General features: G+C 44.7%; 1 protein-coding gene across 4 annotated transcripts in view; it reads left to right on the top strand.

Moving 5' to 3' along the window:
* fndc3ba (fibronectin type III domain containing 3Ba) overlaps window positions 1-15,741 on the top strand; it is a 117,254-nt gene that overhangs the window by 41,757 nt on the left and 59,756 nt on the right. For all 4 annotated transcript variants that reach the window (XM_045697721.2, XM_045697723.2, XM_045697725.1 and 1 more), the window contains exons 4-7: window positions 7,418-7,494; window positions 9,023-9,251; window positions 13,604-13,772; window positions 14,960-15,102. In XM_045697721.2, coding sequence (XP_045553677.1) covers window positions 7,418-7,494; window positions 9,023-9,251; window positions 13,604-13,772; window positions 14,960-15,102 — 618 coding nt within the window. The remainder of the gene's footprint in view (window positions 1-7,417; window positions 7,495-9,022; window positions 9,252-13,603; window positions 13,773-14,959; window positions 15,103-15,741) is intronic.

The raw sequence follows: 15,741 nt of genomic DNA, 5'->3' as shown, positions 1-15,741 counted from the left end.
GTCTGTGCTTCCTCTCAATATGGTAACCACATGTGCGATAGACTGAGAGAGAGGAGAGAGGGGGGGGAGAGAGAGAGGGAGGAGAGAGAGAGGGACAGCGAAAGGGAGTAAGCCCGGAGAAACACGTAGAGAGAGAGAGAGTGGGAGACAGGGAGACATGGAGAGAGGGAGAGTGGGAGACAGGAAGACATGGAGAGAGGGAGAGTGGGAGACAGGAAGAGAGGGAGAGTGGGAGACGGAGAGTGGGAGACAGGGAGAGTGGGAGACAGGGAGAGAGGGAGAGTGGGAGACAGGGAGGGGGAGAGAGTGGGAGACAGGGAGAGAGGGAGAGTGGGAGACAGGGAGAGGGAGACAGGGAGGGGGAGAGAGAGAGAGTGGGAGACAGGGAGAGTGGGAGACAGGGAGGGGGAGAGAGAGAGAGTGGGAGACAGGGAGAGAGGGAGAGTGGGAGACAGGGAGAGTGGGAGACAGGGAGAGTGGGAGACAAGGAGAGGGAGACAGGGAGAGGGAGAGAGAGAGAGAGAGTGGGAGACAGGGAGAGGGAGACAGGGAGGGGGAGAGAGTGGGAGACAGGGAGAGGGAGACAGGGAGGGGGAGAGAGTGGGAGACAGGGAGAGGGAGGGGGAGAGAGAGGGAGAGTGGGAGACAGGGAGGAAGAGAGAGTTGGGAGAGAGGGAGACAGGGAGAGTGGGAGACAGGGAGGGGGAGAGAGAGAGAGAGGGAGAGTGGGAGACAGGGAGGAAGAGAGAGTGGGAGAGAGGGAGACAGGGAGACAGGGAGGGGGAGAGAGAGAGAGTGTAAGTGTTTTCCACATCTGTTCCTAAACGTTTTATTCTCCACTGAGTTATTGTGTTTAAAGGATTACAACCGAAGGCGGGCACACCACCCACAGAAATAGGGGCTACGCTACGTATTAGAGATATTTGGCATTTAAGCAGGAAGCATGAGTGTGTGTGGTCAAAGACTTAGTAACGTGGTTGTAGTTAGGGGTGTAACGGTTCACCAAACCCATGGTTCGGTACGTATTGTGGTTTTGGGGTCACGGTTAGGTTTCGGTACAGTGGGAAAATGAAATGCCATTCACAATGTTCAGCATTCACTATGTTCCTGGCATTTTTCATCTTCTTATTTTTTCAACTTATTTTACCAGATAAGTTGACTGAGAACAGGGGGGATGAATGAGCTAATTGGAAGCTGGGGGTAATTAGGTGGCCATGATGGTATGAGGGCCAGATTAGGAATTTAGCCAGGACACCGGGTTACCACTAGTGATGCAGCGATATGACATTTTTGGCCGATACCGATATCCAATATTTTCCTTGCCAAAAAAACTGATACCGATAACTGATATTTAACATTTTATCAGACTTTTAAGCATTCTAGTACAGTTTAATAGTTAACACACACACGGACGCAGCGGTCTAAGGCACTGCATCTCAGTGCAAGAGGGCGTCACTACAGTCCCTGGTTTGAATCCATGCTGTATCACATCCGGCCTTGATTGGGAGTCACATAGGGCGGCGCACAATTGGCCCAGCGTCGTCCGGGTTAGGCCGGGGTAGGCCGTCATTGTAAATACGAATTTGTTCTTAACTGACTTGCCTAGTTAACTAAAGGTTACATACACACACCACACTGACCAAAAAGTAATTTTATTGGCATTTACATATATCCCCATTACCAGTGAAACATAATCAAAACCTATTTCTTTCACTTACTTGCTGTTTCATTGTTGATTTGTTCAGTCGTTTAATTCTCAACCAGGATTTCATCATGCATGTCAAGCAGTGAAGTTTCAGCTCTGTCTGTCCGTGGCCTCTCTTCCTCGGTGCACACTGTCACTGTGTCCGTTTCCATCTTGTCCAGCTGTGTCTGTAACATTTCACGTCAACCCAGTTTCTTGTCTGCATCGAAGTAGCGGTCCTTGTACCTAGCATCGAGCATGGTGGTGACACTGTAAAGAGGATCAGAAAGAATACCACCGAATCGCTTGTTCACAGCCTCGAGTACTTTTGTAAGTTTTAACCCCACGGTCTGTGTGGGCAGTTTTGTTGAGCAGGTGTTTCAATGCCGTGACAGAGGGCATCACGTCTGCTACAGACGCAGTTGATGAGCTTGTTTTTCGAGTCAGTTGTTCGAATGGCACTAGGAGTGTGTTCATGTTTCCAAGTTTCAAAAATGTTCTCAGATGCCATTGATATGGCAGCAGCGGTATGAGAACCAGCACATTCTTGAACATGCAATACGGCTTTCCTCAGTACGAATTCCTTGTCGACCCACTGTGCTGTCAGACTCAGCATGCTCATGGGGCTGACATCGCTGGTCCAAATGTCAGTCGTGAAGCTAATAGCAGTGAAGCCCATAGCAAGTTGCTCATGGATGTGCGTTTCAACAATGCTGTGGAACTCCGGTAGGGCAACATCTGAAAAATAGCGCCTACTTGGTAGTGTGTACCGGGGCTCGAGGTGCGGCTGAGTTAGCTGTCATCCACGACAGAGAACGGTTGATTGATTGAATTCTGTTATCTTGGCGTTTGAGTTGTCTCGCTGAAATGTTCTTACTCTTTCAAATGACTCCTCGACTTGAACTTGTTTAGTTGTTGGAAGTGTGTGCTTAGTATTTTTCTGCTTTTGTTCTGAGTAGCGCTGTATTTTTCATGGCGTCATTACGTCATCTACCTACGTTATAAAGGTATGCACGTCAGCTTTGACATCAGTTTTTCACATCGGTGTTAAACTAGACATCGAGCCGATGCCGATGTTGGCATTTTTAGCTAATATCGTCCGATTCCGATATGCTCACTGACATATTGTGCATCCCTAGTTACCACCCCTACTCTTACAATAAGTGCCATGGGATCTATAGTGACCACAGAGAGTCAGGTCACCCATTTAACATTCCATCAGAAAGATGGCACCCTACACAGGGCAATGTCCCCAATCACTGCCCTGGGGCATTGGGATATCTTTTTTTAGACCAGAGGAAAGCGTGCCTTCTACTTGCCCTCCAACACCATTGTCTGTTGTCACAGGATTGTTATGTTGGGCCTCAAGTTTCGACTCTCATGCTACATTTGTAACCATGAGGGAGGTGGGAATATACCAGTTATGAAGTCATAAATACCAGTTGGATGTATTCATCTCATTTGAACTCGTTGAGAAACGCTGTTTGACTAATGGCCAACAAGCTGCGTAAACCACAAACTAAAAGTACAGATATGCTTGTAAACAAATGATGGAGTTCAAAAACCACATGAATAGATTGCTTTTTATAAATAATGTTTTGTTGTTGCATTCAACTGCCGAAAACGCTGTTAAAGAGGCCATTTCCTTAGTAGATGACGTCAGAGTAGGTGCTCAGAATGATAGAGAAGTTTCCCACTAGTAATTACCAGTATGAGGTGCGATCAAGTGGATTTTTCCCAGTCGTATGTGGTAAATTACCACTTCCATATTGGTTACGAACGCACCATGACACTTCCTCCTTCAGTGCCAGATGCACACTTGTGACTGTCATAAAGGGGGCGTGTCTGTAACATGGTTCATGAAATGATGGAATATTTTCACAACTCTGTTTGTACACTTTTAAATGACATCCATCTCAACCGTTTATCTTCGCCAGTGATGAAGACATGGATGTGTCATGGTATGGTGGGGTATGCAACATAGGTCAACTTTGAGCACCTTTATCTATTAAATCTTTTGACATTCAGATCCAAAAAGTCACTTTCTGAGCACTTCTACAGTGGCCAAATAGGTATGGAAGGTTTCGTTCAAATCAAAAGGGATGCTGTCAAAAAGTGATTGAATTCTGATGGATTAAACCTGACACAAAGCCACTCCCATCCTTTAAGACCCCAACTACTGTAGTTGCCAATACATTTTGGGATGTTTGCTGTTTATTTGCATGTTTTGAAAGGCAATTTGGGTTTAATTGAAATGGCCTAACTCTTAACAGGAGAAAGCAATCAATCGCCTATCACCTAGTTTAGGCATAGCGTAATACATCATCACAACGACATTAAATGTAATAATGGAACACAGTCAATTACAGTGTGTGTGTGTGTGTGTGTGTGTGTGTGTGTGTGTGTGTGTGTGTGTGTGTGTGTGTGTGTGCGCACCTCTGGGGCCCTGCAGCAGCTGTTCTAGACAGCTGTATTATGAGAAACATCTGATGAAATGTTGCATCATCTCCTGTTGTTCTGTATGAGAATGTTAGTGTGTGTGTGTGAGAGTGTGTGTGTGAGAGTGTGTGTGTGAGTGCGTCGCCTACAGTTTTGAGTGAATTCCATGTGGTAGTGGGGAAAGGATGATGCTTCATTAGTTTGAAGATGAGATTCTGCTTAATTAGTCCATGGACACGGAGAGAACTGATCTCCTGTAGTGTGTGTGTGTGTGTGTGTGTGTCTGTGTCTGTGTGTGTGTGTGTGTGTGGGGGGGGGGTTCTCTGTATTCTGTCATTCTGTGTGTTGCATCAAGCCAGGTAATGTAACGGTTGCTAGGGGAAATACTTGGATGTAGAGGGGACAGATTGTATTCTACATCACATCTTCCTGTCTGGGTGGTGATGCCATATATTTGAGGCAGGAAATGACCTCATCTCTGACATCTGACGGAAGGGAGGAGAGAAGAGGGGAGGAGAGAAAGGGTGCGAGCAGTTAAAGCTAGTACATATTTGACACCAACTGATTGTAATATATTTGAGAATTAACACAACCAACACAATTGATACTTTGAATTGATCATTTTTGCTTTTGTTTTTAACCATTTAATGCACTCAACAGAGCCAAAAATAATGGAAACACTTGAGTAAATGAGGGATACAAACTACACTGAACAAAAATATAAAGGCAACATGTTTTATGAGCTGAAATAAAAGATCCCAGAAATGTTCCATATGTACAAAAAGCTCATGTCTCTCAAATGTTGTGCACAAATTTGGTTACATCCCTGTTAGTGAGCATTTTTCTTTTGCCAAGATAATCCATTCACCTGACAGGTGTGGCATATCAAGAAGCTGATTAAACAGCATGATCATTACACAGGTGCACCTTGTGCTGGGGGACAATAAAAGACCGCTCTAAAATGTGCAGTTTTGTCACACAACACAATGACTCAGATATCTGAAGTTTTGAGGGAGCGTGCAATTGGCATGCTGACTGCAAGAATGTCCACCAGAGCTGTTGTCAGAGAATTGAATGTTAATTTCTCGACCATAAGCCTCCTCCAACGTTGTTTTAGAGAATTTGGCAGTACGTCCAAGCAGCCTCACAACCACAGACCACGTGTATGGTGTTGTGTTGGCGAGCGGTTTGCTGATGTCAACGTTGTGAACAGAGTGACCCATGGTGGCCGTGGGGTTATGGTATGGGCAGGCATAAGCTAATGACAAAGAACACAATTGCATTTTACTGATGGCTATTTGAATGCACAGAGATACCATGACGAGATCCTGAGGCTTTGTCGTGCCACTCATCTGTGGCCATCACCTCATGTTTCATCATGATAATGCATGGCCCCGTGTCGCAAGGATCTGTACGCAATTCCTGTAAGCTGAAAATGTCTCAGTTCTTCCGTGGCCTGTATATTCACCAGCCGTGTCATTCATTGAGCATGTTTGGGATTCTCTGGATCAACGTGTATGACAGCGTGTTCCAGTTCCCGCCTTTTCCTGTAGTCCACGATCAGCTCCTTTGTCTTGCTCACATTGAGGGAGAGGTTGTTGTCCTGGCACCACACTGCCAGTTCTCTGACCTCCTCCCTATAGGCTGTCTCATCGTTGTCGCTGATCAGGCTTACCACTCTTGTGTCGACAGCAAACTTAATGATGGTGTTGGAGTCGTGTTTGGCCACGCAGTCGTGGGTGAACAGAGAGTACAGAAGGGGCCCAAGTGTACACCCCTGAGGGGCCCAAGTGTACACCCCTGAGGGGCCAGTTTCAGCTCTGTCTGTCCGTGGCCTGAGTTCCTGAGTTAATTAAGCAATTAACATCCCATCATGCTTAGTGTCAAAAATGCTGGGTAGGCCATTATTTTGGCCATTATTATGGCTACCATGGCAGTGGCCCACAGGATGACAATGCCCCCTCCAAAGGGCACGAGTGGTCACTGAATGGATTGATGAGCATGAAAATAATGTAAACCATATGCCATAGCCATCTCAGTCACCAGATCTCAACCCAATTGAACACTTATGGGAGATTCTGGAGCAGCACCTGAGACAAAACACGAAATAATGGAATTTCTCGTGGAAGAATGGCGTCACATCCCTCCAATAGAGTTCCAGACACTTGTAGAATCTATGTCAAGGTGCATTGAAGCTGTTAGACACTTTATGTTGGCGTTTCCTTTATTTTGGCAGTTACATGTATATGCTTGCTTCTACCTTTAGCTTGGCTGGTGTAGATTTGGAAGTTGACATGTGGGTTGTTTAATTCATTACAGACCAAAAATAAATAGGAACTTGTTCCCAGAGTTACACTAAAGAGCCATGTTCTACCCTCTATGTGAGTTTGTGTGGTTGTTTGCGTGTGTGTGTGCTTGTGTATGCTTGTGTCTAGGGGGCCACGGATGGGAACACTCTGTGCTGTGTGTGTTTAAGTGGTGGAAAGCTGCTGTTTGCTGAGCGAAGAGCACAGAGGCTGCAGAGACTGTCTAAACACATGTCTGTTTGCCAAGTGGGTGTGCATTTGCGTGTGCTTGCGTGTATTTGTGTGTGCGTGCAAATGTGTGTGAATGTGTTTGTGCGTGTGTGTGTGTTGGTGTGTGAGTGTATGTTTGTGTTTTCATATGTTATGCTCAATGAACAGCTTCATATCCCCCAGAAAAGAAGAGAGGGAGGAGGGGAGAAGGGAGGTCAGAGAGGGGGCAAAAAGGGGTCTCTCACTGTGTACTTCTCATCTACTGTGTGTGTGTGTGTGTGTGTGTGTGTGTGTGTGTGTGTGTGTGTGTGTGTGTGTGTGTGTGTGTGTGTGTGTGTGTGTGTGTGTGTGTGTGTGTGTGTGTGTGTGTGTTTAGTATGATTTACAATGAACCCAGTCTTGCCTACAGCAATTACTTTACCAGAGGGAGGGGGGAGGGGGAGAGGAGAGAGGAGAGAGATCACAGTGGAAAAGTAAACACAAAATAAGTGGATTTTCCTCCATAAGGTTTTTACCTGCTGTTGTTTGTGTCTGTGACTGAATCCAGGTCTCCTGCATGACACAAGACCGTGTTAGCATGTTGAACTAAAGCCTAGGCGTTACCTTGTCATTAGTGTGTGTGTGTGTGTGTGTGTGTGTGTGTGTGTGTGTGTGTGTGTGTGTGTGTGTGTGTGTGTGTGTGTGTGTGTGTGTGTGTGTGTGTGTGTGTGTGTGTGTGTGTATGTGTGTGTGTGTGTGTATGTGTTACAGTGACTGACAGTGTGTATCTTTCGTGTAGGTCCTGCTGAGGTCCCAATGATGTCTCCCAATGGATCAATCCCCCCCATCCACGTCCCCCCAGGATACATCTCCCAGGTAAGCTGTGTTTGTGTGTGGTAAACTTGCTCACAACTGCAGCCGCCCAGAGCAGAGAGGAATGTGTTGATTATTGCAGGGTACGTTGTTGGGGGGAAGGGGGGGGGTGATAGCAGCGAGGCCATTGACTGTGTGTGTTGGGGGAGGCCAGGAAGGAGAGAGGGATGGAAGGAGAGAGAGAGATGGAAGGAGAGAGAGAGAGATGGAAGGAGAGAGAGGGATGGAAGGAGAGAGGGATGGAAGGAGAGAGAGGGATAGAAGGAGAGAGAGGGATGGAAGGAGAGAGAGGGATGGATGGAAGGAGAGAGAGGGATGAATGGAAGGAGAGAGAGGGATGGATGGAAGGAGAGAGAGATGGAAGGAGAGAGAGGGATGGAAGGAGAGAGAGGGATGGATGGAAGGAGAGAGAGATGGAAGGAGAGAGGGATGGAAGGAGAGAGGGATGGAAGGAGAGAGAGAGATGGAAGGAGAGAGAGGGATGGAAGGAGAGAGAGAGATGGAAGGAGAGAGAGAGATGGATGGAAGGAGAGAGAGGGATGGAAGGAGAGAGAGAGAGATGGAAGGAGAGAGAGGGATGGAAGGAGAGAGAGGGATGGAAGGAGAGAGAGAGATGGATGGAAGGAGAGAGAGGGGGATCCTCTGCCAACTGGTTTCTGGTGGGACTTGGCCTTGTTGTCACATAAACATGTCTGTTTTTCACGGATGGTAAGTTTGTTTTGTATAGAGGATGTGGAGTTCGGAGGGGGGAGTCAGGGAGAGTGGTCTGCTATCTTTTCTCCTCTCTTGCTCTCTCTCTCTCTCTCTCTCTCTCTCGCTGCCTGTGTGTGTGTGTGGTGTGTGTGTGTGTGTGTGTGTGTGTGTGTGTGTGTGTGTGTGTGTGTGTGTGTGTGTGTGTGTGTGTGTGTGTGTGTGTGTGTGTGTGTGTGTGTGTGTTATTGTGCTGCTGCAGCACTTGGAAGCGACTCTCACGGGGGAGTGTGTGTTTGCTTACTGATTGGAATGTGTGTGAATGGAATGGAATGTGTGTGTGTGTGAGAGAGTGTCTGAATTGGTGGAATTTTGTGTGTGTGTGTGTGTGTGTGTGTGTGTGTGTGTGTGTGTGTGTGTGTGTGTGTGTGTGTGTGTGTGTGTGTGTGTGTGTGTGTGTGTGTGTGTGTGTGTGCATGCATGTGTGTACAGCCAAAGTCTTAAACTGGAGTTTGATCAAACCCATAGCAATTTGATTTAGTGTTTTGGTTTACAAACTACTGCCCCCCACACACACTCCTCTTATTCTGTCAACTGTAGTTTCCTGTGAGGGGAATCTTCTACCTGGTAGTGATGATGGGTTTTACACAACCTGCCATGTTATTTGACCATGGGGAGAGCTACTGTGTGAATACTCCAGTGTGGGTTGGATTTAATTGAGTCCAGTGTTTGTGGAGTGTTATTGGATGTGTTCTATTGTGGAATTCTCCAGTAATGCTAAGATTTCCTCTCCTCTCCTCCCCTCCCCCTCTCCTCTCCCCTCGCCTCTCCTCCCCCCCAGGTGTTAGAAGACAACACAGGAGTGCGTCGGGTGGTCGTCACCCCCCAGTCTCCTGAATGTTATCCCCCCTCGTACTCCCCCGCTCTCTCCCCCACGCACCACCTCCCTCCGTACCTCACCCACCCCCACTTTATCCCCAACTCTCACTCCTTCTATCCCCCTGTGAGTCCTGGAGACCTGCCTCCTCACCAGTACTACCAACACCACCTCCCGCCCATATATGGAGAAGGTAAGAGACCCACACCCCAGTCTAAGACATGTCTATGGGCATATGAGATACTGTAGCCTATACTAGAGATATATACTATGGTGGAAAAAGTACTCAATTGTCATACTTGAGTAAAAGTAAAGATACCGTAATAGAAAATGTCTCAAGTAAAAGTGAACGTCACCCAGTAAAATACTACTAAAAGTATTTGGTTTTAAATATACTTAAGTAAATGTAATTGCTAAAATATACTTAAGTATCAAAAGTAAAAGTATTACTCATTTCAAATTCATTATATTAAGCAAACCATATGGCACAATTTTCTTGTTTTTTTAGTTTACGGATAGCCAGGGGCACACTCCAACACTCAGACATAATTTACAAACAAAGCATTTGTGTTTAGTGAGTCTGCCAGATCAGATGCAGTAGGGATGACCAGGGATTTTCTCTTTAAGTGCGTGAATTGAAAAATGTTCCTGTCCTGTTAAGCATTTAAAATGTAACGAGTACTTTTGGGTGTCAGGGAAAATGTATGGAGTAGAAAATACATTATTTTCTTTAGGAATGTAGTGGAGTAAAAGTTGTCACAAATATATATAGTAAAGTACAGAAACCCCCAAAACTACTTAAGTAGTACTTTAAGGTATTTTTACTTAAGTACTTTACACCACTGGAGATATATTCAATGCCAGTCAAACATTTGGACATGCCTACTCATTCATTCATTTTATTTTATTTTTTACTATTTTCTACATTGTAGAATAATGAATAACACATATGGAATCATGTATTAACCAAAAATGTGTTCAACAAATCAAACTATATTTTAGATTTTAGATTCTTCAAAGTAGCCACCCTTTGCCTTGATGACAGCTTTGCAAATTTTTGGCATTCTCTCAACCAGCTTCACTTGGATTGCTTTTCCTTCAATCTGAGGTCCAACTCATCCCAAACCATCTCAAAATCAAATGTATTTGTCACATACACATGGTGTATGTGACAATGCAAGTGTGGTGCATGTGTTAATGCAAGTGTAGCGAAATGCTTGTGCTTCTAGTTCCGACCATGCAGTAATATCTAACAAGTAATATAACCTAACAATTTCACAACAACTACCTTATACACACAAGTGTAAAGGAATGAATACGAATATGTACATAAAAATATATATATATATATGAGTGATGGCCGAACGGCATAGGCAAGATGCAGTAGATGGTATAGGGTACAGTATATATATATGAGATGAGTAATGTAGGGTATGAAAACATAAAGCGGCATTGTTTAAAGTGGCTAGTGATACATTACATCAAGATGGCAAGATGCAGTAGATGGTATAGAGTACAGTATATACATATGAGATGAGTAATGTAGGGTATGAAAACATTATATAAAGTGGCATTGTTTAAAGTGGCTAGTGATACATTTAATTACATCAAGATGGCAAGATGCAGTAGATGGTATAGCGTACAGTATATACATATGAGATGAGTGATCTCAGTAGGGTAAGTAAGCATTATATATATAAAGTGGCTAGTGATAAATTGATTACATCAATTTTCCCATTATTAAAGTGGCTGTTGTTGAGTCTGTATGTTGGCAGCAGCCACTCAATGTTAGTAATGGCTGTTTAACAGTCTGATGGCCTTGAGATAGAAGCTGTTTTTCAGTCTCTCGGTCCCAGCTTTGATGCACCTGTACTGACCTCGCCTTCTGGATGATAGCGAGGGGAACAGGCAGTGGCTCGGGTGGTTGTTGTCCTTGATGCTCTTTTTGGCCTTCCTGTGACATCGGGTGGTGTAGGTGTCCTGGAGGGCAGGTAGTTTGCACCCGGTGATGCGTTGTGCAGACCTCACTACCCTCTGGAGATCCTTCCGGTTATGGGCGGAGCAGCTGCCGTACCAGGCGGTGATACAGCCCGACAGGATGCTCTCGATTGTGCATCTGTAAAGGTTTGTGAGTGTTTTTGGTGACAAGCCAAATTTCTTCAGCCTCCTGAGGTTGAAGAGGTGCTGCTGCGCCTTCTTCACCACGCTGGCTGTGTGGGTGGACCATTTCAGTTTGTCCGTGATGTGTACGCCAAGGAACTTAAAACTCTCCACCCTCTCCACCACTGTCCCGTCAATGTAGATAGGGGGCTGCTCCCTCTGCTGTTTCCTGAAGTCCACGATCATCTCCTTTGTTTTGTTGACATTGAGTGTGAGGTTATTTTCCTGACACCACACTCCGAGTAGGTGTGTCCAAACAATTGGGTTGAGGTCGGGTGATTGTGGAGGCCAGGTCATCTGATGCAGAACTCTATGACTCTCCTTCTTGGTCAAAAAGCCCAGACGGCCTGGAAGTGTGTTGGGTCAATGTCCTGTTGAAAAACAAATGATAGTCCCACTAAGAGCAAACCAGATGGGATGTTTTATTGCTGCAGAATGCTGTGGTAGCCATGCTGGTTAAGTGTGCTTTGAATTCTAAATAAATCACAGACAGTGTCACCAGCAAAGCACCCCCACACCTCCTCCTCCATGCTTCACGGTGGGAACTACACATGCAGAGATCATCCGTTCACCTACTCTGCGTCTCACAAAGACATGGCGGTTGGAACCAAAAATCTCAAATTTGGACTCATCAAACCAAAGGACAGATTTCCACCGGTCTAATGTCCATTGCTCGTGTTTCTTGGCCAAAGCAAGTCTCTTCTTATTATTGGTGTCCTTTAGTAGTGGTTTCTATGCAGCAATTCGACCATGAAGGCCTGATTCACGCAGTTTACTCTGAACAGTTGATGTTGAAATGTGTCTGTTACTTGAACACTGTGAAGCATTTATTTGGGCGGCAATTTCTAAGGCTGGTAACTCTAATGAACTTATCATCTGCAGCAGAGGTAACTTGGGTCTTCCTTTCCTGTGGAGGTCCTCATGATAGCCAGTTTCATCATAGCGCTTGATGGTTTTTGCTACTGCACTTGAAGACACTTGAAAAATTCTTGAAATTTTCCACATTGCCTGACCTTCATGTCTTAAAGTACCGTAATTTCCGGACTATTAAGCGCACCTGAATATAAGCCTTGAGATAGAAGCTGTTTTTCAGTCTCTCGGTCCCCGCTTTGAATACATTTTTATTTTTTTTGAACATAAGTAAGCCGCACATGTCTATAAGCCACAGGTGCCTACCGGTACATTGAAACAAATGAACTTTACACAGGCTTTAACGAAACACGGCTTGTAACAAAAATAAATAGGCTTTAACGAAACACGGCTTGTAACAAAAAATAACAAATTAGCAGTAAGCTTTAGTTGTCTTTTTGCACTGAGTCAATTCCTCACGCTGCTGTTTCCAACGTCTTATCATCGACTCATTAAGACCAAGCTCCCGTGCAGCAGCTCTATTTCCTTTTCCAACAGCCAGATCAATCGCCTTCAACTTGAAAGCTGCATCATATGTATTTCTCCGTGTCTTTGCCATGATGAGGGTGACAAAATGACTACCGTAATCAGAATGATGGGAAGTTTGAGAGCGCTCGATTTAATCTAAACAGTAAACAAAAAAGTTGTTTGACCTTAACCCGTTCGGCAATTTCATTGGTCTAATGAAAGCTTCATGCCGCCAAAAAACTGAGCACGTCACAGAATGTGTTATTTTGGAGAAAACAAAATTGGAAGCGGGAAAAATCCATATATTAGCCGCGTCATTGTTTAAGCCGCGAGGTTCAAAGCCTGGGAAAAAAGTTGCGGCTTATAGTCCGTAATTTAAGGTAGTGATGGACTGTTGTTTCTCTTTGCTTATTTGAGCTGTTCTTGCCATAATATGGACATGGTCTTTTACCAAAAAAGGCTATCTTCTGTATACCACCCCTACCTTGTCACAACACAACTGATTGTCTCAAACGCATTAAGAAGGAAAGAAATTCCACAAATTAACTTTTAACAAGGCACACCTGTTAATTGAAATGCATTCCAGGTGACTACCTCATGAAGCTGGTTGAGAGAATGCGAAGCTGTCATCAAGGCAAAGGGTGGCTACTTTGAAGAATCGAAAATCTAAAATATATTTTGATTTGTTTAACACTTTTTTGGTTACTACATGATCCCATATGTGTTATTTCATAGTTTTGATGTCTTCACTGTTATTCTACAATGCAGAAAATAGCAAAAAATTAAGAAAAACACTGGAATGAGTAAGTGTGTCCAAACCTTTGACTGGTACTGTTTATTATGTATATATACACTAAGTGTACAAAACATTAGGAACACCTTAATATTGAGTTATACATACACCTAAATGACATAGCTAACTCCGTCTCTCGTCTTTGCTTCTCTCGTTTTCCTCTCCCTCTCTCCCTCTCTCCCTCTATTCACCCCCTCCATCTCTCCGTCTCCCAGAGATAATCCCAGTCTATGGCATGTCCAGCTACATTGGTAGAGAGGAGAGCTATAGCAAGCCCCAGCCTAAGAAGATAAAGGAGCAGAGACAGCTGGAACGACAGAACAGACTCAACTCTCCTCCCTCCTCCCTGTACAAGTCTCTGGGCTCCAGCCACAATGGATACAGGTCAGAGAATAGTCCTGGAGTTAGAGATGAGTTCAACTAGTTCGAGACTACAGATGTACTATCTTCATTTGGGCACTCTGTTGTCGCAGAGAATTGTCCTGCGCTAGCAAGAAATGCTAACTTGTCGTGTGTTCATGGTTTAATAAGGCTTCTAAAGTTTGTCATTTTCACTTTAAAATGTCAGACTTTATTTGCCCTAACGAAAAATGTGTCAACCGCTACAAACATATCCATTAATTATAATTAGAGACGAGTTACAGACGAGTTATAGACTAGTTAGTAGTTAAGACTAGTTACTGGTTTTACTAGTGATCAACTTGATCTACAAGTATGAGATCTATAGCCATAGTGCAGACAGGAGAGACACTACAGACAAGATACAGACTTTGACCAGACATTGTTTTCCTATGGAAGTTACAGACTTTGACCAAACATTGTTTTCCTATGGAAGTTACAGACTTTGACCAGACATTGTTTTCCTATGGAAGTTACAGACTTTCACCAGACATTGTTTTCCTATGGAAGTTACAGACTTTGACCAGACATTGTTTTCCTATGGAAGTTACAGACTTTGACCAAACATTGTTTTCCTATGGAAGTTACAGACTTTGACCAGACATTGTTTTCCTATGGAAGTTACAGACTTTCACCTGACATTGTTTTCCTATGGAAGTTACAGACTTTGACCAGACATTGTTTTCCTATGGAAGTTACAGACTTTGACCAGACATTGTTTTCCTATGGAAGTTACAGACTTTCACCAGACATTGTTTTCCTATGGAAGTTACAGACTTTCACCTGACATTGTTTTCCTAGGGAAGTTACAGACTTTGACCAAACATTGTTTTCCTATGGAAGTTACAGACTTTGACCAGACATTGTTTTCCTATGGAAGTTACAGACTTTCACCTGACATTGTTTTCCTATGGAAGTTACAGACTTTGACCAGACATTGTTTTCCTATGGAAGTTACAGACTTTCACCTGACATTGTTTTCCTATGGAAGTTACAGACTTTGACCTGACATTGTTTTCCTATGGAAGGATGAGGTTGTCTAAAACACATGCAAACTATTTGAATCTGTGTTTTAAGAGCATGTGTTGGTTCTATTGTCGTTGTAAAGTTTACTGAGATGCTTTCCATGCAGTTTTTGTCAATAAAGTTTGGTTGTATTTGATTGGTTACAGCGGGAAGAGCCACGTCCCTTCGCTAGGGTCGTTGGGGTCAATGGGCGGAGCTAACAGTCCAGGAGGGAAGAAGCCGGAACGACGACAACTACGGAGCAGCCCAAGGAGCAACGAGCCAGACACACACACACAATCACCGCAAGGTAAACACACGCACACACACATGCAGGCACACCACACACACACACACACACACACACACACACACACACACACACACACACACACACACACACACACACACACACACACACACACACACACACACACACACACACACACACACACACACACACAGATAAGTGAATACTCTTCCGATGTCTCTCTCTCTTTTCTTCTCAATGAAAGAGAGAGAAAGATGAATGGTGCCTTGGAGAGGTGGAAAGGGATGGAGGGGGAGAGAAGGGGTTGTCTAGGTAACCACATTGCTGAGTCTTTTCCGAGACCTATCGGTTTCTCCCTCTACAATACTGGCCTTGTCTGGGAGGGGGGGGCAGGATAGGAGAGAGGAGAGGTAGTGAGGAGAGGAGTGGACGTGAGGGGAGTAAGGGGGAGAGAGGGAAGAGGGGTGAGGTACAGTACATATCTGTTGAGTCCTGTTCTCCATGAAGGAACCCTTTGAGCTCTCTTTCAAACACACACATCTCTATCTCGCTGGCCTGTGTGCAGAGGTGGTGACAGACAGGCCTGCTGAGAGACACCAGAGTTAATCCCAAAGAAGCAGGCCAAACCACCTCTCAGACCCCCATTTCAGCTTTGGACCAGCCCGGCTGTACAGTCCG

This window comes from Salmo salar, chromosome 16 (assembly GCF_965601325.2).
Source record: "Salmo salar chromosome 16, fSalSal1, whole genome shotgun sequence".
NCBI lineage: Eukaryota > Metazoa > Chordata > Actinopteri > Salmoniformes > Salmonidae > Salmo > Salmo salar.
Note: the sequence above shows the minus strand (reverse complement) of the source record. Positions and strands in the feature narration are given on the sequence as shown.